The sequence below is a fragment of the Rhinolophus sinicus genome, chromosome 4 (assembly GCF_057876585.1).
Source record: "Rhinolophus sinicus isolate RSI-liver-muscle chromosome 4, RSI-T2T, whole genome shotgun sequence".
NCBI lineage: Eukaryota > Metazoa > Chordata > Mammalia > Chiroptera > Rhinolophidae > Rhinolophus > Rhinolophus sinicus.
In genome coordinates, this window is record NC_142504.1 from 60,520,217 (window position 1) to 60,543,740 (window position 23,524).

Sequence of the window (23,524 nt, forward strand, 5' to 3'; positions counted from 1 at the left end):
GCTTAGTAATTACTAAAGTCTTAGGGAGTACAGTATGGATGTCAATTCTCACATAACTAAGGTTTGGACGTCAATTCTCACATAACTAAGACATTTTGTACTTTCAAAAGTCTTAGGGAGTGCAGATTGTGCTATGCTTCAAGACTGTTTAGGCTGTTAATCTTACTCTGACTTTAAAGTAACAGTTCTTGAGCCCAGGGCTGCCAGGGCTGTTAACCCTATCTTAACCGTAAAGCGGCAGTCCTTATGCTAACAGTCCCTTACAACCTCTTTCAGAACACTAAAGGCAGAAGCTGTAAAGAGCCTTCAAGGAAGTCCAGGAAAGCCTGTGTACGTTATATTAAGCCAGAACGGAGACCAAAAGTACCAGTATTTAAATTTTATTTAATTTTATTAAAATTTAAACTACAGAAACAGAAGTGGAATGTACAAACAATGGGAAAATGGTTAGGTAGGAGAAAACAGATTAACACAGCAATGGTGACAGGTAGTCCAGTCCTCATTACCATATCAAGCCCTCAGACCTTTCCTCCTGCAGAAACCAAGTTGTGTCATTACAGAGGGTAGAGGGATTGTGCTTTCTTCTGTCCACAAGGTTTCTCCACTCAGAAGCCCAGAGAAACCTGCAGGACAGAGTTTAGAAAAAACTACCAATATCTTGATCTTGCTCTTCAGCCAAAGTGGCCAAAGCAGCTAGGACACAGAACTCATGCCAATCAACAGTTCTTGTAATAACCTTATATGTTCAGTCACCTAGAAGACTGAGTATCTTGCACATAGGACTTGATCCAGGACAAAGTGGAGGCAGACCTCATGTAAAAGGTGGGTTACCAAGCGGTTGAAAAATAAACACTGGCAAAACACGCCTACCCAAGATAGTGAGAGAAGCAGAAAGGGAGCCTAAGAAATAATTCGCAGCATTCCCAGCCATAGCCTGAGCCCAGCAGACTGGGGGAAGCCAGATGGTTCAGCTGCCAGTCCTGAACCTGGACCACACTCTGTGTCCCATGATGGTTTGGTTTCGTGTCTCTGAAGTGAAGTGAGTGAAGTGAGCCAAAGAACTGACTTCCCAGTAACGATCAGGCAGCTGCTGTGGAGGCTCAGAACTGATGAAGGATCATCTTTCGCTTCAGGTCATGGCTGAACTTGTTCATCCGAAAGAGCTCACTGTCATAAAAGGCAGAGAGGTTGTGGATATTGATCTGACGGGCCTAAAAGGAGAAAAAATCAAGTGAGAATGGGCTCTGGAACGCCCAAGTCCACAAAGTCTTAGGTCCAGTGATCTTTCTAAGGCCTGTTCACCACAGGCCAGGCAGGGTTGCCATCTCCATTAAAGGGAAAGTCACCAGGACAGAGGCTGGCTGTATCAGGGTCTGGAGCTTGCCATCTTAGCTCTGCTAACTGCTTGTGAGCTCAGGTGAGCTATTCAGCTGCTCTGTGCCATCTCCTCTGGAGGATGGGATGACAGTAACAGGACTTACCTGTTTTGGCCACTGTCAAGATCATAAGTGCATGGAACAGTGCTCAGGACATTAAAAACACTCAACAAATGGCTCTCATCCAAGGCTGACACCCTCACTGACAGAGCAAGGACTTTTTGCCCCCAAAGATGACAGCTCCCCAGGCAACCAACCCTGCCCTCCCATCCATGCCCATACCTTGTCCACCAAGTCCTTCTCAGGCACTTCAATAGTATCCTGCTGGGCCCCAAAGCGGTTACGTTGATATGTCACCTGCTCTGCCACTAACTGCTTCAGTATGAAGAGTAACAGCTCATTGTTATCACGCCGGAATGAAAGGTAGCGGGCAAAGGTCTGCATGAGAAAAGAACAAGGGTCACCATTCCTCTCTACCAGGACCCTCAAAGACACTATAGGATGACCAGTCCCAATCCTGCCATGCAATCTTCACCACTGGCGAGAGCAGCCAAATCCGGGAGCTTCTGCAGCCAGAGAGCAGGGCACAGCCCAGCGTCTAGGCCAGCGCAAGATGCCCGCCTGTGGCCTCGTGTCCCCGCCCCACTTGTACCCACCTTCCGCATGCTGCGCATGATGCTGAACTTCTGTGTGTCAATGAAGCTCTCCAGCATCACACGGATGGCCATGTTGACATCGTCCTCTATCACGTAGTCCCGCAGGTGGATGCGCGCATGGGCCTCTGCCATGCGGATCATGGACTCGATGTGCCGCACCGTGATGGGGATGCTGCCTGTTGCCTGGAGAGAACAGCATCATTCCTCTCAGGCAGGACAGAGGCAAGGAAAATCGACAGTGGTAGTGCTAGCAGCCCCAACCCATAAGGCTCCTCTAAACACTTACGGCAGAAGTGCTCAAAAGAGCCACCAAGTGAGCTCACACTTGCCACTTCTTTTTGAAGTGCAGCAGTGCCCAGTGGATGCTATTTTATGGCATACCCCTATTATGCTGGCACATGCTGCTCCCACCAATTCATTTACATACATCCCAGAGTCCATTATACTTGTGGCCAGATGTCCTAGTTACTGTCATGTACTAAGTACTGCATAATCCAGTGCAAAATAAATGAGAAAATAAAGCTGTTGTTTCTATGTAAACTGAGATGTTCTGAAAAGATTTGATGAAATTAAAAGGTTTAAAAAAAAAAAAAAAGGAAAAAGTCACTGTCATGCTTAGGTGCATGACACAGATAATCTAAAAGAATTCTACATTCCAATTGCTTGTAAGCTGCCTTCACTCCACCGTGAAAGAACTGAAACTAGTTCAGAGCACATGTTCATTTGGGTGAGATTTATGCAAAGTCAACATGGGCCTTAATCAATGGCCATCAAAAGACCTTGGCCCTATACCTACAGAGACAAATGCATGCGTATTCAAGTGTTGTCTAAAAATACTTTAAGGTGTAAGGTACGCTAAGTTTCTTTTTTTAAGGCCTTCCTGCTTTATCACTCTTTGGATTAACGGACTGCATAAATGAGAAAGCTGTTGCCTACTTTCCACCCCACCCTCTGGCTCCCCAGGCCCGCACCATGGATTCTTTTCTCAGGTCGCTGTACATCTTGGCCACCTTGTCCTGGTCCATCTGGTTGAGCTTCGGGTGGACCTTCTCCTTGGCATAGATGACGTACTTCTTCAGGACTTCCTGCGGCAGGGGCTCCACAGCACTTGTGTTGGGCATGGTGGGCTCTGGGGTGCCGCCCAGCCCTCCCTCCTCCTTGTTGCTGGGGTGGTGTCTTATGTGGCTGCCGACCACAAAACGGGCCAGCATCTCATCCTAAGACAAGATGGAAGGGGACGGGTAGCAGGGGAGTCTCATGGCCTGGCTGGGAGGAAGTCAGCTAGCTGGGAGAAGTACAAGTTGATACCCTTGAGAAGGAGGTTTTCTCAACACTTATATCGTATGCCTACTATGTGCCAGGCAGCTACAGGTGCCAGGGTCCACTGGCAAATGTGACTGAGCCCTCACGGAGCTCATCTCCTAGTGAGGGGAGAGGAGACATAGTTTTTTAAATTAACTATAGAAAGTAACAGGTGCTAAGAGAAATAGGGCAATGGGTGGGAGCCTGAGGAGACTCCTCCAGCTAAGGCTTCCAGAACGCCTCTGTTATCTGACAATCCAGAAGAGCAGCATTCCAGGAAGAGAAGAGTAAGTTCAAAGCCCTGGCATCTTTAAGGTGTGAAGTGAAGGCAGCAGGAAACACAGGCACAGAGATCGCACAGGGCTGGCAGCCAGAGCAACAATGGTGGATTCTCCCATAGTTACAGGGAAAACTGCTAGCAGGTTCTTAAGAAGGAAAGGCATGATCCAACTTATGCTTTCGAAAGATAGGCTGGCATCTAACTGCAGTCTAAATGGGCATGAGTGGAAGCCAGGAACCAACCACCAGACACTGCAGTACTTCAGTCAGAGCAAGAGAAACAGGGACTCGAGTTTTAACAGAGGAACAGCGAGAAGTGGACAGACTGAGGCAGTAGGACCAACAAAACTTGGTAGCAGACCGCAGGCTGTGCTGACTGTGTTGGGTGGGCAGTGAAGGAGAGAGGTATCAAGGATGACTTCTGGGCCCGAGAACAAGAATGGAAAACACACCGTGGGTCATGTGGTACCCTCTTTCCCTGTGCCTGGCACACCACAGAACCCAAGCTTCACTTGAGGTCCCCAGGACTTACTGCACAGAACCTGAGACCTGTGGATATGTACCTGGACTGGGTCCACCGTGTCCCTCACCACACACAGGATGTCGAAGCGGGAAATGATGGGCTCCGTGAGATCCACATTTTCTGAGAAGGTCAGTGAGGGGTCATAGCGGCCCCCTGTAACACAAAGGCACTTCTCCATCAGGGCTCACGCTCCCCATATCCTCTCTTCCTCAACACAAAGTTCTCTCCAACCCCAAGTTGCTTCAGTGACAGAAGGGGAAGAGGTCTTTGGTAGAGGAACCAGAAGAGGACGGAGGCTGAGCACTTGCTGTCAGACATTCCAAACGAGACGCAGAAAACGGCTTTCCCCAATCAATGGCCCGAAACAGCCTTGAGACGGAAAACACACCTGTCTCCCAACAGGAAGAGCCAGACAGGTGAGGGTGTCTGGGCCCTCTAAGCGTTTGCAGGCTGGGACCAACAAAAAACTCCTCCCCTACTTACACAACACACTCGATTCTTCTCCCAGGTCTTCTGAGAAGAATGGCCATGGGTGGTTCTGAGAATATGGCTCAACAAAAACCCAGGTTTCCCACTTCCTGCTCTGGCTGGACATGCAGGAAAGAATCCTTTTTCTATTGCTTAATTCCTAACTCAGATCTGTGACTGGATGAGGGTTCTATGGATTCCTGATTCCTGAAGGCAGGGTCTCTTTGGGTCTTGTCCCCTTTGGCAGGCCCTGAGCCCCACTGGCTATCATGCCTGGTGTACCTATGGGGTTGGCAGCGGCAATGACAGTGCAGCGAGCCTGCAGGGAGGTGACAATGCCAGCCTTCGAGATGGAGATACTCTGTTGCTCCATGGCCTCGTGGATGCTGGTTCTGTCCTGGTCATTCATCTGCAAGAGTCACATGCTTGATTCTCACCAACATGCCCCAGTAACACTTGTCCCCCACTGAGGGTTAAGCCAACACACCCTGAATCCCATTACCTACATGGTCCAGGACCCACCTTGTCAAATTCATCAATGAGACACACTCCTCGGTCAGCCAGAACCAGGGCTCCAGCTTCTAAGGTCCACTCTCGGCTGACAGGGTGCCTCTGGACATATGCCGTAAGGCCCACAGCTGAAGCCCCCTGGCCGGTGGTGAAAATGGCACGGCTAGACACTTTCTCAATGTATTTGAGGAACTGAGACTTGGCTGTGCCAGGATCTCCACACAAGAGCACGTTGATGTCGCCTCGCACCTTATGTTTGCCCCCTGGAGGAGGCAAGGATAGGAACAGCGGGAGTGGCGATGAAAGGCAGATGAGGGGTACAGGGCTTACCTCCAATTCCTCAGCCTATTATGAACGGCAAAGGAATATTATCTCCAGAAAGGACTGTAATACCCTGGGACCAGCAATCCCACTTCTCATCACTGAATCCAGAGAAATCGGTGTATAAGAGTGTATAACAATGTTCTCGTAAATGTAAAAAATTGGAAGCAACTGAAATATTCTCCAACCAGAAGGATTAATGAATTACACTATGCTATATGGACCATAATACAGTAACTTGAAAGAATGAACTTGCTCTATTATGCACTAATGCCAAAAGATACCAAAGATATGTTACTGAGTGAGAAAAAGTAGGCTGCATATTTTATGCATAGTCACTTATACACACATTACAGGAAACTAAATAGAAACATGCATGTGTTATGCAATTCCGTGTTTTCTAAGTTTGTGTGTAAGTCTATGATGGCCACACAAAGGTCTGGGAGTGCACAGACCACACTGATCAGAGGGCTGACCGACAAGGAGGGGACTAGGATTAGAACGGGTGGGCAATAGTGATTTTGGCCTTCCTGTGACTTCTAACAATTTAAGTGGATGTAATATAAAAACATATTTGTATGTTACTTTCAGAGATAAACTTAACTTTTTAAAAAATAAAAAATTTTAAAGTAAGAGAAGCAAAGACAAATTTGCTCAAATCAAAGGAAGGCAGTGGTGGAGCTACAGACAACTGGACACCCAAGATGCCACGCCCATGGGCTCTGCTCTCCCTACGATGGCCAAGTCGCACATGGCCTAGCCACCTCTTAACATGCTTTCTCCCCAGACACCCAGGCTTCAGGGTCTTGCCTTGTCTGACACCTAGAACCTGGCTTCTACTGAATTCCCTATAGAGGACGCTTACCTGGGTTTTTGGGCTCCCCTCCAAACAGAGCCAGTGCCAGGCCTCTCTTGATGTCTTCGTGCCCGTAGATGGAGGGAGCAATACTGGCAAAGATCTGAGGACGGGAGGGAGAGAGCCATGGGAATGGGACCTCTGCTCTCAAAAGTCTGGGTCAACCTGATACCCATAGCATATCACCCACATATTCCAGCCTCAGAGGATGGTGATGTCTCCAGCCCTAAAACACCCATCCCACAGCTGCTGCAATTCCACCAGGCCCTGACATTAAGCCCTGCCCTGACTCTGGGCCTTGTCATTAGTTGGCTCTTTCTGAGAATCACAGAACTTGAGACCTTAAAAAAACTTTAGTCCGACACCTTTGTTGTCCTAGTTCAGAAAGGACTACCCTAAGGTTTCACACCAAGAGCAAAGACCCAGGCTCTGACAGCAGGAAGACCCCTCACATAAGCCGTGGCCTGCCTGAACCTCAGTTTCCTCAAATGGAAAAGAGGCAACATTACCCAATTTACAGGAGTGTGTGAGCTCTAAGTGAGGCATTTATACTAGTGTCTGGCTCCTGGCTGGGATATGATGGAGAAATATAATACAGAGCGTCTGGCAACCCAAGTGTCCTTCAACAAATGAATGGATAAAGAGGTGGTACATATATATAATGGAATACTACTCAACCAGAAGAAAAGATGAAATATCACCATTTGTGATGTAAATGGATCTTGAGAGTATCATGCTAAACAAAACAAGTTGGACAGAAAAGCAGAAAAGGACAATAAAGATATCCCTCATATATACAGGATATAAAACAGAAAGCAACAAATGAACAAAGACTCACTGACAGACAACAGTCTGGCGGTTACCAGAGGGGAAGCGGGACAGGGGGAAGTTGAAGAGGGTAAAGAGGGTCAAATATATGGTGATGAAAGACTAAACTTTGGGTGATGAGCACACAATGAATATATAGATGACGTATTACAGAATTGTACATTTGAAGCATTAATAATCTTATTAAACCAATGTCACCCCAATAAATAAAAAAATATAGAGCATCTGGGAGACATGGTCACCAGGAAGTCAGGTCATTTTCACTGGAGATTCACTGAAACATTCTCCATTTCTGTGGGGCTGAGGGGAGGAGCAGGGAAGGGGAGAGAGACAGGGAGGGAGTGGGAAGAGAAAGAAAGCGAATACAAAATCTGCTGAAATTTTAAAGATGAAACTAGAGACATCAGAGACATGTCTTGCTGGTGGAAGTCAGCTTTCACCTCCACCTGCGGCATGGTTGTGCCTTTCCTATTCTCAACCTTTCCACCCTCTGCACAAGCTCTGCATCCTCACAGGTCAAACCTAGCGGCTCAGGAAGCACCAGGCCCTGGGGAGGGGCTGTGAAAAAGAGAAATCAGCACTGAAGTGTTGACGGAGACCCACCTTCACAGGGTGGGATCCAGCTGTCCTGCCTCTGCCACCAGCCAGGCAGAAAAGTTGTTCCCTCTGGCTTTCCTGGAAGTGTGAAGATGGGTGAAAACTCATTCTGGGAGCTGGAGATGGGGATGGGAGTCAGCAGTCTATGCTATGTAATGCCACTGCGTCACAGCCAGGGCAATGTGGCCGGCAGGTCCTCAGGAAACAGGATCTGCTTGTACCACTGGTGCTGTGGCAGAAATGCCTCCTGCCACTATTTTATGCAGTGAGTTAGGAGTGGAGGCCTTTTTCCACATTACCTTCGCTGGTTCTTTCGTGGGCCCTAAAATTTACTGCAAAATTCAGCCCAAGCAGGCGCTGTTAGCACTGTTAATATAAGTGGCTCATAGCAGTCCAGGCCTAGTGGCTGATGTCTCCAAATACTATTTCTCACTGAAAAGAAACACTACTTCCCACAGGGCTGTTTGGAGAAATAGCTGATTCCAGGCCTGAAGCAGAAAATATACAAGAGCTTCAATGCGAAAACCTCAATGACATTAAAGCCTACTACCTTGTAATGACACTCAGTGGTCACCTCACAAGGTAAACCATTCATCATTTTGAACCAAGTCATTATTTTGAAAACTGGTAAATAAAGGGAAATAATCAATTATCCTGCTTTTCATACAGGAGTTCCATCTAGGTGTAGTCAATATAGTTAATGACAAACAGCAGTTTCACTATGTAGAAGTATTCCAGCAAATAAACGAAGAATTTGGAATTAACTAATGAATGGATAGATTTAGTCAAGAACTATCAGTGGCTGCTAACATCAGTGACGTGTTGTGCCTCATCATGGAGGTCTGCCTCTGTAGGAATCTTGCTATAGTCCCCACCCAAAAAAGAAAAAAAAATTCGAAGCAAGTCTGAGTAAGCCTCTGACTACCAATTTACAGAGAACAGGCAACAGGTGTTATGTTCAATAAAGACATAATCTGCAACATCTAGACCGTGGAAAACGCGACAAGACAATCAACCCAGTTTCTTCTGTTCTTTAAAAACTGCAAGAAAAAAAGAGATGAAGAGGAGACTCAAAGATGGTAAGACTTAAGGGACAGACCAACCAATTCCAATGTGTGGACCTTACTGGGATACTGACTCCAAGAAACCTTTTTTAAAAAAGAAAACAGATAATCAGTGAAATGTGAACACCAACCAAATAGCTGATACAAAGGAACTGCTAATTAGTTAAAGTGTGACAGTGGTATTGTGGTTAGGTTTTAATAAAGAGTTTTTTAGAGACACATACTAACAATTAGAGATGAAATGCTACATCTGGCATTTGCTTGGAAATACTTGAGGGGGAGTGGGTGCAAATAGTTACAAGCCTGGCCAGACTGACAACTGGTGAAGCTGAGGGAGGGATGTACAAGGGTTCGCTACACCATTCCACATGTTATGTCTGAAAATTTCTGTAATAGTTTTAAAATGTGGGTCAGTACTTGTGCTAGGGTAGCCCATGGAATACACAATAACCAAATACTCACATATGCATCCTCCCAAACTCTGGTAACCGTATGCAGGGAGTAAAGTGCAATCATCGGAAGACTGAAGCCAGACTATGTGGGTAGAAATCCAGGAGACTTATTTAACCCTTGTGTCTCAGTTTATTCAATAAAATGGAGAAAGATGACACCCAGATTATAGGGTCATTCTTATTATCTGGAAATTACCTAGGCAGTGCCACGTGGATGCTCACTGCTCAGTACGCGTAATTCTTTTATTAAATCCTCATCTGCACTGGGAATGTTAACGTTGGGAGACATTTGGCCCCAGATCTCCCATCCTCCCACATATTATGTGGATGTGCCAAGGCTGCCTGTCCCTGACCTCTTTAAGCAGACCACTTCTCAGAACTGTTTTTGCAGCGGGCACCCCTGTAGAGTGAAGTCACATCTCCCTCCAGGACCACGAGCAGTGGCCTGCATCCTGCTTGCTGTGAGTGCTAGGTTCCCAGGCTTAGTTTCCCTCCTGCAAAGCACCCGTGCATCCAGGTGGGCCTCCCAGTGGGGCTCGAGGGCAAGGGGCAACCATGTTAATGCCTATGCTGCCCACTGTGCTGTTTCTGACCCAGTTATTCCTGGAAATAGGCCAATTTAACAACTGGTAAAAAGGATAAAATCAAACCCAGGCCTACCAGGGAATATCACAGCACTTCCCATGAATTATTTCACTTAACCCTCCTCATCCGAAAGTCATGCTCTTAATTCTCTGCATGCACTGCCCCGTCACCTCTCAGAACGCACGCCCACACACCTGTGTGGCTACTGTGAGTGCTTGGCCCCAAGCTATGCTTATCCTTCCACTGGTCCATTATGCTTTTCAAACATGCAATCCTTGCACCTCGACCCAGTTTCTGTATAGTCTAACTTTTCTGCCTGTAATAGTAACATACAGCTGCTGAGCACTCCGCAGCTAGCACTTCACATGCATTAGGTTGGTGCAAAAATAATTGCGGTTTTTGCAATTTTTTAACATTTTAAACTGCAATTACTTTTGCACCAACCTAATACTTATCTGTTTAATCTTTATAACAACTCTGCGAGTAGATACTATCATCATCTCATTCTTAGATGGGGACAGTTCATCTGATCATACTAAGGGTTAGGCCAAAATTCAATCCCTGATAAAATGAGATCCATGGGGGCAAGGACCGTTTCTGACTTCCCACCAGGATCCCAGAATGTGGCCCTAAAAGGTATTCAAGGACTATGTTGGCAGAACTGAAGTTCTTGTCCTTCCAAGGCTGGCCAAACACCTGCGATTCCTATGGGTACCCCAAATCTTGACAGACTAAGGCAGCCCAGGCAGAGGTGAGTGCATCAGACTTGCCCTGCCCTCAGGGAGTTTTACAGACCACAAACGGAAGGATCCCATTCAGTAAACAAGCCACTGGAACCTGAACTGATTCACCTAAACTGAGGGCCTGGCTCTCTAGGAGCAGAAGAACAGAGGTCAAAGAGAGAGCCAAACTGTTCTATATTAAAAACTGAACAGGAAGTAGACAGCTAAGGCAGAGCGAGGAAGGAAGGGAAGAAAAGGAAGAAAACTGTGCGCTTGAGAACACTTACGACCTGGCAGCCGGGTGGCGCCTGAGTAGGTGAAATAGCAGAGGACTTGTATGAACAGAAATTTAAAATACTATTTGTTATTTGTGAGTCTACAATGTCAATCCCCTTCTCCCCAACCTTCAGCAAAAATGTCTACATAAAAAAACTGAATCCATATTGGGATAGCACTCCTGGAGAAGACTGTGTGTGGGTAGGAGTCTAACACCAGGGGACACCCACATGAGATGAGTTATTCCTACTGCTCTGCCTCCGTTTCAACTTCAAGCTTACAATCCACATGATCTGATGAAGCCTCACAACCCTGTCCTAACCAGGTGGGGACACAGGTTCAGAGGCCCATCCACAGTGCCAATGTTTATGCTCTTCCTTTGTAGCACGGGGCCCCCCATAAAGGCAAGTTTACTGAGCTGCACTGGGAAGTAAAATAAGGGAACCTCAGTCTCCAACATCTGGGAATCAAGACCGAGATTCCAGGGCAGCCTGGAGAAGTAGCTAAGGCTTTGGCAGCGAGCCCTGGGCGCCCACAACACCCCCAGTGAGCCCCCGGACTCCTCGCAGAGCGCAGCAGCACCCCACAGGGCTTCCACCTGCCTTCTCCCCAATCTGCTGGTCCTTGGAGAGGCTGGTGATCATCTTCACATCTTCGTCAGTCAGTTCCCCCACAGCAACCTTGTTGTCCTTCTTGGCCACATGGTTGGCCAAAATGACCGTGGCAAAGACAGGGAAGCCATTAGCAGTGTTAAGGGAGCCGTCGTAGTTGTTGTGGTAGATGCCAGTCAGCTCCTGGGGAGAGGGGAGGCCATGTGGTCAGGTGGGCCAGCCGTGGGGTCCAAGTGGGAGCTGGGCCCACCTCCACACCTGGCTTTACCCAGTTGCTTCTCCTCCAAGTCCTCCATGCTACAGACAACAAAACGAGAAACTCAGCAAAACCAAAGTACAATTAGTCCTCAATCCAGTGTTCTAGTTGGCTAGTTCAGTCCAAAGAGCGACTCAAGAACTCACCTCAGCCAATGCCCCGGGTGCCATGGATCCCCCTCCCCACCGCCCTGCCACAAATGCTCACACAAATTTCCTTAGCAACTCAGCTCCCTCCCAGCCCACTCCTGGCCACGTACTATCTCATCTCCTGGCTTGCAGCTGTCCACCAGATCAGCGAGGAGAATAGCATCTTTGGAGCGGGGAAGCCGGCCAGCTGCCACTTTGCCAGGACTCTCTTGAATGCGGATACGCTGGTAGTTCTGATAGATGGTCTGCGAGGAACAAAGAAATGGTCATGGGGCCTGTCCCTGTGTGGCAGACTTCACACTCCTCCAAGCATGGAATTATGTCACCTGACCTTGACCACGGCTCTGTGAGGGAGAGCAGGCAGTGTTGTTATTTCCATCTACTGACTAGGAAACAGAGAGCCAAAAATGGCAGGAAGTAAACCCACTGTGACTTACACATCAGTGGATGGTCCCTGCTCCTGTCACCACCCCTCTGGATGCCTCCTTACTGCTGGACAGTCAAGCACCTGTCACCAGCCAAATGGCTGAGCCTGCGTGTATGGATGCTGGAGCCAGGCTGCCTCGGTTCAGATCCTGGCTTTGTGGCTTATACTGTGTGATCTTGGGCCAAGTGATTGCCTCTGTGTCTTCTCTGCAGAATAGGCATACTAATACTGCCAGCTGCTGCCTCACAGTGAGGATTAAGTCATACATGCAGAGCACTTAAACTGGTGCCCAAGAAGTGACAAATTACGTTAGCGGGGGCTGATTGCCAACTACCACGTGCCAACATTGTGCCATGCAATTTAATGTTCATTATTTCACTTACCGTTTAGAAAACAGACCACACACCATACCAGCTAAAAGCGTACACTCTGGGTCAAAATAGTGTACGCTTCAATCATTTGAGACACTTTGAGGCTGAGTAACCCCAGCCAGTTTCTTCATTGGCAAAACAGGGTAAAAGTACCTGCCTTTGTAGCGTATGAAGACTACATGCTTCACCTAGCACCTGGCAAGTACTCCAGAAATGTCAGTGAAAATTATTACTCCTCTGCTAGTTACTCTCCCAACTTCCCGAGGAGCAGAGCCTTAACCTCTGCTTGGTGAAGGTGGGATCTGCAAAGGAGGGAAACGAGACAGGGCAAGGAGGCCTGGGCAGAGGCATGGGCTCAGCCGAAGTCCAGTCTCACAGATGTCTCTCCCCAGGCAAGGCACACCTGAACTTTTAAACAGGTGTTTGTAGCTCTGGGATGCCACAAGAGCAACCTCCCGGGCATTTTCTGGCAATGTAGCTCAGGATAGGGTAATTCTCAGAAGCGTAGAATAGTAGAGGGGCCCCAACCAAAGGCCCAGAGAGGCAGGTTATCAGATATGTCAAGAACAAGTCTCGATGGGACCTCAGGCACCCCACGAGTGATGGACTGGAAAGCAAGTGCCTTGCTCAGGGTGCAGCTGAACAAGAAGTGTGTCCAGTTTAGCCAGATCGTCCCAGATTTTAAGAGAAGTCATAAACTTCAATGTATTAAATAAAATCATCTGATTTTAAATACTGGCTTGAACTTTTTTTTTTTTAGGTTTGAAATGTTTTGTAGAATAAGACAATATATTTTTCCCAACAAACTTTAAAAAAAAAAAAATTCAGTTTTGTTGGTTTCTACCACCCACTAGCTTGAATTTGTGAAAACACCATGTGGGCCAAACTAAACAAGCTGGCCAGGCAGATCTGGTTCTCCCGAGGGTGTGGCCAATACACAATGCCCTCTCACTTCTCTCAGCTACCCATGCTGGTTTTCCAAACTGCCTATGAGCTTAGGTAGCCCGTGTATTGGAGATCCCCGAGACAGGAAGGACAGCCAGCAGTCAGCGCTGTGTGCTCTCGCTCACCTCTTCCATGTTGACTTCAAAGGGGCCAGCTGACTGACACTCAGGGCAGGAACCGGGCTTCACCTCCTGGTTCTGGGACTGACAGAAGGGTCCCAGCACAAAGCTACACTTGTTGCAGTTGTACTTGACCATGCTGAGCTGGGGCAGGACGCCTGTGCAGCTGGTCACCACCCCACTGGTGCGGATCAGCTGGTTCAGGTGCAGCTGCCTATGGAGATGAGAGGGCACATCAGAGGCCTGGAACTCTGATGCTCCACCCACGCCCTCCAGAGAGGTAAGTACTACAGGGGATCCCAAAAATCTGGGGCCCAGTGCCACCGGATCCATCAAACCCCCACCCCGTGCAAACCAAAACTCATGACTGAGGGCTCTCCTTCGCTGCAGCCATCTGTCACATGACCCTCCTCCCCCCATCAAAGCTCTCTGGAACAATGCCTGAGCCATGGTGTACACAGGACTGAACTGCCCCCACCTCACCTCAGCGAGCGCAGCTCTTCCACCAGAGGCAAATGGGAGATGCGCACGTGGATGCGGCTGGCAATGCGGTCGTACTTGGGGTACATGGCCAGCACGACCTCCAGGGCAGCCTCATCGAAGATCTGCAGCAGCTCCGCCGGCGCCTCCGGCAGGAAGTACGCCAGGACGTGCTCTCTGGCCGCCAGGTCCTCGTAGTTCACCACCAGGCTCTCCCGGTTCTCTGGAGGCGGGAACAGACTGAGCATCAAGCCAGAGGAGGCAATTTCTGCCTCACTGTGTGAGGAGGGAGCCTGCTTGCTCGCCCAAATCCTTGACTTGAAGCCACAAAGCTCACCTCTCACTTCTAAGTCCACCTTGCTTTAGCTGTAAGATTAAGTAACATGTTCTGAACCTCAATTTCCCAATCTGTGAAATAGGGATGTCACAGAGTACAAATTGCTGGAGGGATTAAGTAAAATAACACATGTACGAGGTCTGAAAATTAAGTTTGCGAACTTGCCACTGTGCGTTTACATTGGCGACACTGTACAAACAGCTCAGTAAGGTTTCACAACCTTGGTATATCAGTGTCTCACAGCTGTGTTTGTGTAGATGTGTGGCAATGTCTTGATGAGTGGCGTTCATTGTTGTTGTTGCATGTTTTTGTGTGCCATCGCAATAAGCAATGAACAAACATTAAATTTCTTGTTAAATTTGGCAAGAGTGGAAGTGAAATCAAGGAAATGTTGGTCCAAGTTTATGGGGCTAACGCCATAAGGAAAACAGCAGTGTACAAACAGACTAAACGTTTTCCTGAGGGGAGAGAATGCATCATTGACGAAGAGGTGTCAGGGTGGCCAGTAACGAATAGAACTGATGAAAACATTGCAAAAATTCATTGAATTGTGTGTCAAAATCGTAAGCTGACTGTGAGAAGCATAGCAGACCAAGTAAACATCAATAGAGAAACAGCAAAATCTTAACTGAGTATTTTGGCATGAGAAAAGTGGAAAAATGGTCCCGAAAGAGCTCATCAATGAACAAAAGCAAAGGAGAGTCAAAGTTTGCCAGCACCTTTTGGAGAGGCAAGACGATGTTTTCGGCTGTGTTATCACTAGTGATGAAACATGGGTCTACCAATACGACCCTGAAACAAAGCATCAAAGTGCACAATGGAAGTCAGCCAATTCTCCACGACCAAAAAAGTTCTGTCAATCCAAATCGAGTCAAAATGCTGTTGATGACCTTTTTTTTTTTTTTTTTGATACAGAGGGATCATTCATTATGAATTTGTACCAACTGGACAAGCAGTTAACCAAGTTTACTATTTGGAAGTGCTGAAAAGGCTACGTGAAAAAGTTAGACGAAAAAGACCTTAACTTTTCGCCAATTCATGGCTCCTGCAGCAGGCCAATGCACCAGCTCACACGGCACTGTCTGTGAGGGAGTTTTTAGCCAGTAAACAAATAACTGTATTGTAACACCCTCCCTACTCACCTGATCTGGCCCCCAATGACTTCTTTCTTTACCCGCAGGTAAAGGAAACATTGAAAGGAAGACATTTGGATGACATCGAGGACATCAAGGGTAATACAACGACAGCTCTGAAGGCCATTCAAGAAAGAGTTCCAGAATTGCTTTGAAGGGTGGACTAGGCACTGGCGTCAGTGCATAGCTTCCCAAGGGGAGTGCTTCAAAGGTGACCGTAGTGATATTCAACAATGAGGTATGTGGCACTTTTTCTAGGATGAGTGTGAGAACTTAATTGTCAGACCTCGTAGGAGACTGCGCCATTCACAAATTGCTTAATAAAGCCAGTTAGATCTTCACATTTACTCGGTTGAATTTGTTTTTTAACAAAACCACACATGAGGGGGGTTTAAGGGAAAATACTCTGGAACTGATACCTCAGTTGTTTATTGACAGAAGAACAGTGATGTTACCAAACCAAACAAAGTCTGTGTACCCAGCGCTTCAAAAGGCCAACACTCAGAATGTCAGAGTTTGGAGTAAGGAAAGGTTTGTTGATCGAGAAGCTGCCAATCGGGAAGATGGGAGATGCCTCTAATCCACCTGGCTCGCTGGACTAGGTTAAGGGTTTTTAAGGAGCTAGGAGGGACCTTGGATGAGTTCGCGAACTTGTCAGACTTCGTAGAGTGCCTAGTACAGAAGGGCTGCAACTTGAAGTGCCTGCCAGGTCTAGGAAGGAAACCCACAAATAAACTGTGACAAATGGAAGACAAAGGGAGTGGAGGGGACAGCAGGAAACCAAGATTTGGATGCCTCTCTTTAAAATTAATTCCGGTCACACAAAAATATGCTACTACTTTCTGTTCAAAGTAGTAATACAAATTTTTCCGTAAAAACCTGCCAAATTTTAAGCATGTCAAAAACCACTTCTGTGGTACAGATGTGCTTCCTGTATTGTCGGCTAGAGAGTCCTAGTGCAGACTTGCAATTCTTTTTGTACAAGGTCTTATCAAAAAATACAGTGAATGTTTTAATTTAAAAAAATTTATTACTATAAAAGACACATTGCCATGAATCCCTCCAAAATACTGCCCCCTCTCTTCAAACACACTTATCCCATCATTCTTTCCACTTTCTGAAGCAGCTCTGAAAGTTCTCTTTCCTAAGTCTTTAGTTGTGCTGTTGTGGCTGCTTCGATGTCCTGAACTGCTTCAAAACATTCACCTTTATGGTCATTTTGACTTTGGGAAAGAGCCAGAAGTCACACGGTGTCAGATCTGGTGAATAAGGTGGATCAGGACACACTGTGTGTCTGAGGACACACAGGAATTGCCATACCAGAAACGATGTGTGACACGGAGCCTTTCCACTGTGACCACAAAATACAGTGAATACCACAGCAGAGCAGAGTGCCATCCAACAGAAAGGCAGGGATCTTTAATACGGGAAGCAGTGCATCGAACCTTAGTAACAGTGTGTGACAAGTTTCAACTTGTTTGGTGCAGTCAGTCGTGTGAGAGCTACAGTTGAAAGTGTTTTAAAGTGTGCTATAAATCATCCTCCATCATGACAACGTTCCACATCACATATTACTTCTGTTATATGGCAATTTCTGTCAAATAAAAACATTATGGTGTGTCCGCATCCACTTTATTCACTGGATCTGGCATCGTGCAACCTCTGGTTCTTCCCCAAAGTCAAAATGATTCAAGACACTGAGGCAGCCATGACAGTGCAACTAAAGACACTCATGAAAGGGGACTTCCAGCACTGCTTCAGAAAGTGGCAAGAATGATGGGTTAAGTGTGTTCAAGGAGAGGGGGAATATATTGACGGGGATTAATGGCAATGTGTCTTTTACTGTAATAATTCTTTTAATTTACACATTCACCATATTGTGTGATCACACCTTGTATTTGTCTGAAGGATGGACACTGTGGGTGCCAGGTTCTAACTCCCATCCAGCAATAGGCAAGTGTGGGCACAGGGTCCCAGAGAACAGTTTCCAGGCTCTCGGCCTCACATGGAAAGGTGCTGGCTCAGGTAGTAGATGGCCGTCAGCTGTGACTAGTTGGCCATCAGCTGTTACCGGCTAGCCATTAGCCAGATATAACTGGCATGGCTACGCTAGGGAATTGGTTGGTTGGCAGAGAAACGGACTGCGGATAGTGTTGATCCTACTTCCTGTGTCTTTCCTGGCCTCCAGTGAGACGGGGGTGCAGGAAGACCCCTCACTGGGGTACTGGCGGATGTTTGCTTTTGTGTGTTGACCAGCCACCATGGAGAGTGTAGTGGTATGACCCCCCTATCTATGGCTCCCTTGGTGTTCCTTTTTGGCCTCACCATGTCCTGCGTTCTTGGGCGGGGAGCGGGAGCTGAGTCCCTGCATGACAGCAAGTTATTTAATGTTTTCTGCATTTCATGTCTCCATTAAATGTGCCACTAATGGGCCAAAGTGATAACTCTCTACAGGAGAGTTTTGGAAGGTGAACTATGGTGAACAGAAATGGGAGTACAGAAGCCATACCTTTGCACATGTCGCTGATGCGTTCCTTGAAGACATTGTGGCCATGGCCATCCACGTGGGTGCGCAAGAAGTTCTTGAAGCGGTGGTGTATCTCTAGCCGGGGGCCTGCCATGCTCACCCACTCACGCACGGAGTGGCCCTTGAGGTCCTCAAGGTTCTCAATGCTCTCAATCATCTCCTCATCCTCCTCACTGTCCTCTGTGGCCCGCTCCACTTGGCGGCGCTTTCGGGCAGGGCGCTCCTCGTCCTCATCGCTGTCTGGAGCAAAAGGGACATCCTTGAGTGAAGTTATCCCCAGCACTCCTTCCCAGCTCCCCAAGACTCTGGAAGAAGGACCAGCCCCCTTAGGGGTGCAGACATCTCAACCTACCGTATAGGAGCCCGCGGCGCATGCGGCCCAGGCCCCGGCCGGCCTCCCGGTCACGCTGCTGCATGGCTCGCTCTGCCGCCTCCCTCTGACTTGCTGTCAGCTCCTCTACGTCCTCATCATCCAGGGCCAGTCCATCAGCCTCGTAGGTGTCCAGTCCCGGGATGGGACGGTAGTCCCTGAGAGACCCCCAAATGTTAGTATCAAAAAAACCCAAATGCCACCCAGGAACTGGGCCTATTTCAGAAGGCTCGGGAGCCCTTGGCTGAAGAGTCTCCAGGCCAGAAAGACAAAAGGCTGAAAAGGATCTCCCATGGATAAACCAAGTGTGGTCTGTCCACATAATGGAATACTATCCAGTTTCCAAAAGGAAGGGAAGTCTGACACATGCTACAACATGGATGAATTGAGGACATTGTACTCAGTGAAATACACTAGTCACAAAAAGACAAATAATGCATGATTCAGTGTGGTAAGATGAAAAAATTCTGGAAATGGTGGTGATGATCACACAACGTGAGTATACTTAAAGCCAATGAACTGGACACTTAAAGGTGTTTGAGAGAGGAAATTTTACGTTATTTTCCCACAATAAAAAAAGGGGGAGCTCACCACACAGCTTTAAGCACCCAATAAGAGAAATTGGAGAACCACAAAACCTTCATACATAAAAGCTTTTCAGAGACATGCCCAGCTTCCCCACAGTGCAGGAACTGTCCCTCTCTGACAATACCGCCTCAAACCCCTTCAAGAGCTGGGAAGGTCTTCTATTCACATCAGCCAAACCACCCTCTCTGAAACTCTCGCCAACTCACTCAAGCCTCTCAGCTCCTCTAAGACTGCCAAGGACTCATTTTCCATAATGTCATCTATCAGCTATATGAAGAGCGATTACCTTATCAAGCAACCCCTGAGACCAAAGCCCTGCTCTCCTCCCTACAATTCTAGGAGGTAGGCATCATTACTCCATCGAAACGATGAGGAAACTGAGCACTAGAAGATGATACGACTTTTGCCAATTGTCACTCAGCAGAGCTGGGTGTTGAAATACAGTACAACCACAAATCGCAAACTCGTTCCCTGATACCACACTGCCTCCCCAAGATAGTCTTGAAGTCTCCTTTTTTTCAGGTAAGTGGTAATCAGAGGAACTGCTACTATTTGGGTGTTTTTCTGTTTTTCTGTAAACTCTGTCAAGCTACACTCTCAAGACAAGTAATCCCATACTCTTCATGCCAGAAACAAAACCCAGAGCCAGATATACTTCTAGGCTGATCCGTTTCTGAATTCTTAAATTCCCAGGAAAAAGGTACCTGACTCTTCAAGTCACAGGAAATATCCTCAGAGAAATTCTAATTGGTCCATAAAAATTTGAGAAAATTGACTTCATCAAAATTAAAATCTTTTGTGCCTCAAAATGTGCCATTAAAGAAATGAAAAAGACAAGCCACAGATTGAAGAGGAGATATTTACAAGTCACATATCTGATAAAGGACTTATACCAAGAATAAGTTTAAAAACTTTTATAATTCAATAACAAAGAGAAATGACTTGAATAGACATTTCCCCAAAGATATACAAATGTCCATTAAGCATGTGAAAAGATGCTCACATTAAGCATCAGAGAAATGTAAATCAAAGCCCCAATGAGACACCACCTTATACCCATTTTGATGGCTATTATAAAAAACCAGAAAACAACAGGTGTTGGCAAGAATGTAGAAAAATGGTAACCCTCAGACACCACTTGTGGGCATGAATGTAAAATGGTGAATCTGCTTTGGGAAAACATTCTGGCAGTTCCTCAAAAGATTAAGCATAGAGTTATCATATGACCCAGTAATTCCATCCCTTGGTATTTGCCAAAGAGAATTAAAAACACACATTTACACAAAAACTTCATAGCAGCATTATTCATAAGTGCCAAAAAGTGCAAAGGACCCAAATGTCCATCAACTGATAATGGATAAATAAAATGTGGGCTATCCAAATGTGGGGAGAGAGTCCCAGAGAGCGGTTTCCAGGCTCTGGGCCTCACATGGAAATGTGCTGGCTCGGTTATTGGATGGCCATCCGCTGTGGCTGGGTGGCCATCAGCTGTTACCGGTTAGCCATTAGCTACTAATATAACTGCCGTGGCTACGCTAGGGGGTTGGTTGGTTGGCAGAGAAGTGGACGGCGGATTGCGGATTGTATGGATCCTGCTTCCTGTATCTCCAACCCAGCCGCCAGTGAGAATATAGTGATATGACTCCCCTATATGGCTCTGTTGTTCTTCCTTTCTGGACTCACCATATCCTGCGTTCTTGTGTGGGAAGCGGGAGCTGAGTCCCTGCATGACACCACCAAAAGGAACATTATTCAGCCACAAAAAGTAAGGAAGTACTGACACACGCTACAACATGGATGGACCTTGAAAACCAGACGCCAATAGCAAAGGGTCAGGTATTATGATTCCATTTGTGTGAAATGGTCAGAACTGGTAAATCTAAAGAGATAGAAAATAGGTTATTGGCAGCCTAGGAGTGATAATGGGAACCAGGATTAACTATAAACAGGCACAAGGGGTCTTAAATGGGATGAACATGCCCAATAAGGAAATATTCAAAAAACGAGAGTGTGATGATTGCCAAACTCAGGAAATTGACTAAAAAGCACTGAATTATATTCTTACAAGGGGTAAATTTTACAATATATAAATTATAGCTCAGTAAACTTGTTTCTTAAAAAGTCACAAAACAAAGTCTAATTTGGCCCAGTTAGCCCTCAGATAGCTCTATCCAGAAGCCCCTGCAAAGGGCCTCTCCTCTCGTTCTCTAAAGGGAAGAAGAAGCAAGGAGAAGGTAGAAATAGATGGTAGAGGATGAGGGAGGGGGTGCTCTGCCTGAACAACTCCACAGTGCACGAGGACCTGTCCCAGGCTGATTTGTCCCAAACTCCTCATTCCTTCCATAGTCTGACATGTTCTGCACACGAGTCTGATCATCTGGGGTGACAGTGCTTAAAGCAAAGATCTGAATAGTCCAGAGAGGGACCCTTCACAGTCCGTGGGATGGCTCACAAGAGCACTCCCTGTGGAGTGTAGGATGGCCTGTACAGTCCTCTCACACACGTCAAGTCTGGAACCCCGAGTCCAAGGAAAGAAAGGCCCAAAAGGAGACTCTCCATGAGGCTCCTGGGCATTCACACAATTCTAGTACTGACACACCCACCAAATCCCGGTTGTTAATACGGGGCAAAGCAGCAATAGAAATCTAACCTTGATCCCTTGCAGAGCTTACTCTACTGTCTTAGCATTAAGCCTCAATAACCTTTAATACATGTTTATCGTTTACTAATTAAGCGTGAAAGTAACTAATACAGGGCCTGGTACAGATTAGGTACAATAAATACTTGAATTGAATCTAAATGATGGTTAATCAGCTACCCCCTAAATTCGCTGTTTTTTTGAAATTGCAGAAAAATACTCAGCTGCCTGTTTCCTGTCCTTTCCAGGTGGCATTCCTGATGTTGTCCACCAGATTAGAGGAGCCTTACATCCCTTGAGGTGCACATCTCATGGAGTTTGGGCTTAACTCAGGCCTTAGGGTGTAGTCTTAGACACAAAAAGTTAAATGGACCTACACTGTGGTCCTATGAACCTGTCTCCTCCCAGACTGAACCAAGTTGCTCTCAAAGGCAAGATGCTCAGATTTATCTACTTCCCTAGCACCCAAAGCATGATCGCAGACACACAACAAGCTCCCTGCAAAACTATCTGTTGATGCAGGCATTGAATGAAAGTACCTCTCCATGCCATCTCCTATAAGTTCCTCTCCATCCTCTTCCTCTTCCTCCACGGGCCCCTCTGTACCTAGCAGCCCCTCGGACTCATCTTCAAAGGGAGGCAAGTCACGGCCAGGGCTGGAGGTCAGAGCATCTGTGCGTCGGGAGCTTCGCCCAGGGCTGGAGGTGAGAGGATCATTGCTTCGCCGAGGCCGAGCTGGGCTGGAGGCCATGGTAAAGGATTCAGATGATTCCTGCAAGGGAAGACCCAGAAGGTGAAGGCTAACTTAGCTTTCTATAAGGTGGCCCTCCCCACCAGTTACCCTATTCACCACACCAAACCCCTTCGACTCAAGATTTTGCACATGCTGTTTTTCTCTACATAGAATGCTCTCCTCTGAGCTCTCTGAGCCAATGACTTCTCAACACACGGGAACCACCTCAAATATCACTTCCTCAAACATCTGGTCACACACAATAAATACCTGTGTTTTCTCCACGACAAATCACTGAGGATGCATTCCCATCCATTGCTAAGCACTGCCATATGAGAACAAACATAAGAAGTCTGATGCTTACAGACTGGTGTAGGAGGTCAGACAGTAAACAAGACAAGGAGACAAAAAGCATGAAGATGTGGGACCTCGTCTATCTTGTGTACACTCTGCGCCAAGCACAGAGAGGGCGCCCAACAAGCATGTGCATAGCGAATAAACGACAGTGGCCGGCTGCCTCCACTGCAGGAGTCCAGCGCTCCCAGGCTGGAGTGGGGGAGGCGGCATCACCAGGAAGACTGAGCGGTGCGGGGACAGCTGGCTTTGCAGACCCCGAGAGGAATCAGCTCCAAACCAGAGCCCAGGGCCTTAGCTCGTCCGTAGGACCGATCCCGGGCGGCCGGGAGCAGGGCAAGAGCGGGGCAAGGACTAGAAGCACGCAGCACCCCCTGTACCCGCACGCTGTCCCTGCTTCTGGCACGAGCCCCGCACCACCCGTGCCCCAGGCTGTGCAGACGTTTGGGCCGCGGGGACTAACCGCGAGCCCAGCACCCGCGCGCTCACCGCCATCTTAGCGCCGCGATCCTCTTCGCTACTGCAGCAGCAACCAGTTTTCGCGCGAAAAGTGGCTCACGTGACCCGCTGGAGCCCGGGAAGCGTCTGAAGGAACACGGCGTTATGACGTCGGCGTCTACCTCCGTCACGCCGGCAAGCGGGAGGCGGGTCAGAGGGGACGGCCGCGCCCA

At 47.4% G+C, this 23,524-nt stretch overlaps 1 protein-coding gene across 3 annotated transcripts; it reads right to left on the minus strand.

The window, feature by feature from the left end:
• Positions 1-364: 364 nt before the first annotated feature.
• On the minus strand, positions 365-23,485 carry MCM2 (minichromosome maintenance complex component 2). Of its 3 annotated transcripts, none has more exons than XM_019718595.3 (16): positions 23,343-23,485; positions 22,306-22,538; positions 18,523-18,698; positions 18,153-18,410; positions 14,177-14,396; positions 13,700-13,907; positions 11,942-12,076; positions 11,418-11,609; positions 6,301-6,394; positions 5,127-5,377; positions 4,887-5,013; positions 4,177-4,289; positions 3,004-3,249; positions 2,033-2,215; positions 1,659-1,814; positions 365-1,211 (listed from the first exon to the last, which is right to left on the minus strand). In XM_019718595.3, exons 1-16 carry the CDS (start codon positions 23,346-23,348, stop codon positions 1,101-1,103), a joined length of 2,709 nt encoding a protein of 902 aa, XP_019574154.2. In that variant the 5' UTR covers positions 23,349-23,485; the 3' UTR covers positions 365-1,100. The 3 variants fall into 3 exon arrangements, with proteins under 3 accessions (XP_019574154.2, XP_074196572.2, XP_019574156.2); XM_074340471.2 differs by lacking the exon at positions 23,343-23,485 and adding an exon at positions 23,317-23,338; XM_019718597.3 differs by lacking the exon at positions 23,343-23,485 and adding an exon at positions 22,770-23,184.
• Between the last annotated feature and the right edge of the window lie 39 nt (positions 23,486-23,524).

Excerpts from the sequence above, each read along its gene's own strand:
- MCM2 (XM_019718595.3), bottom strand. Across the intron at positions 12,077-13,699 it reads TTGAAGTCAACATGGAAGAG|ACCATCTATCAGAACTACCA; the intron begins GTGAGCGAGAGC and ends TGTTCCTCGCAG. Across the intron at positions 5,014-5,126 it reads TCATTGATGAATTTGACAAG|ATGAATGACCAGGACAGAAC; the intron begins GTGGGTCCTGGA and ends TGACTCTTGCAG.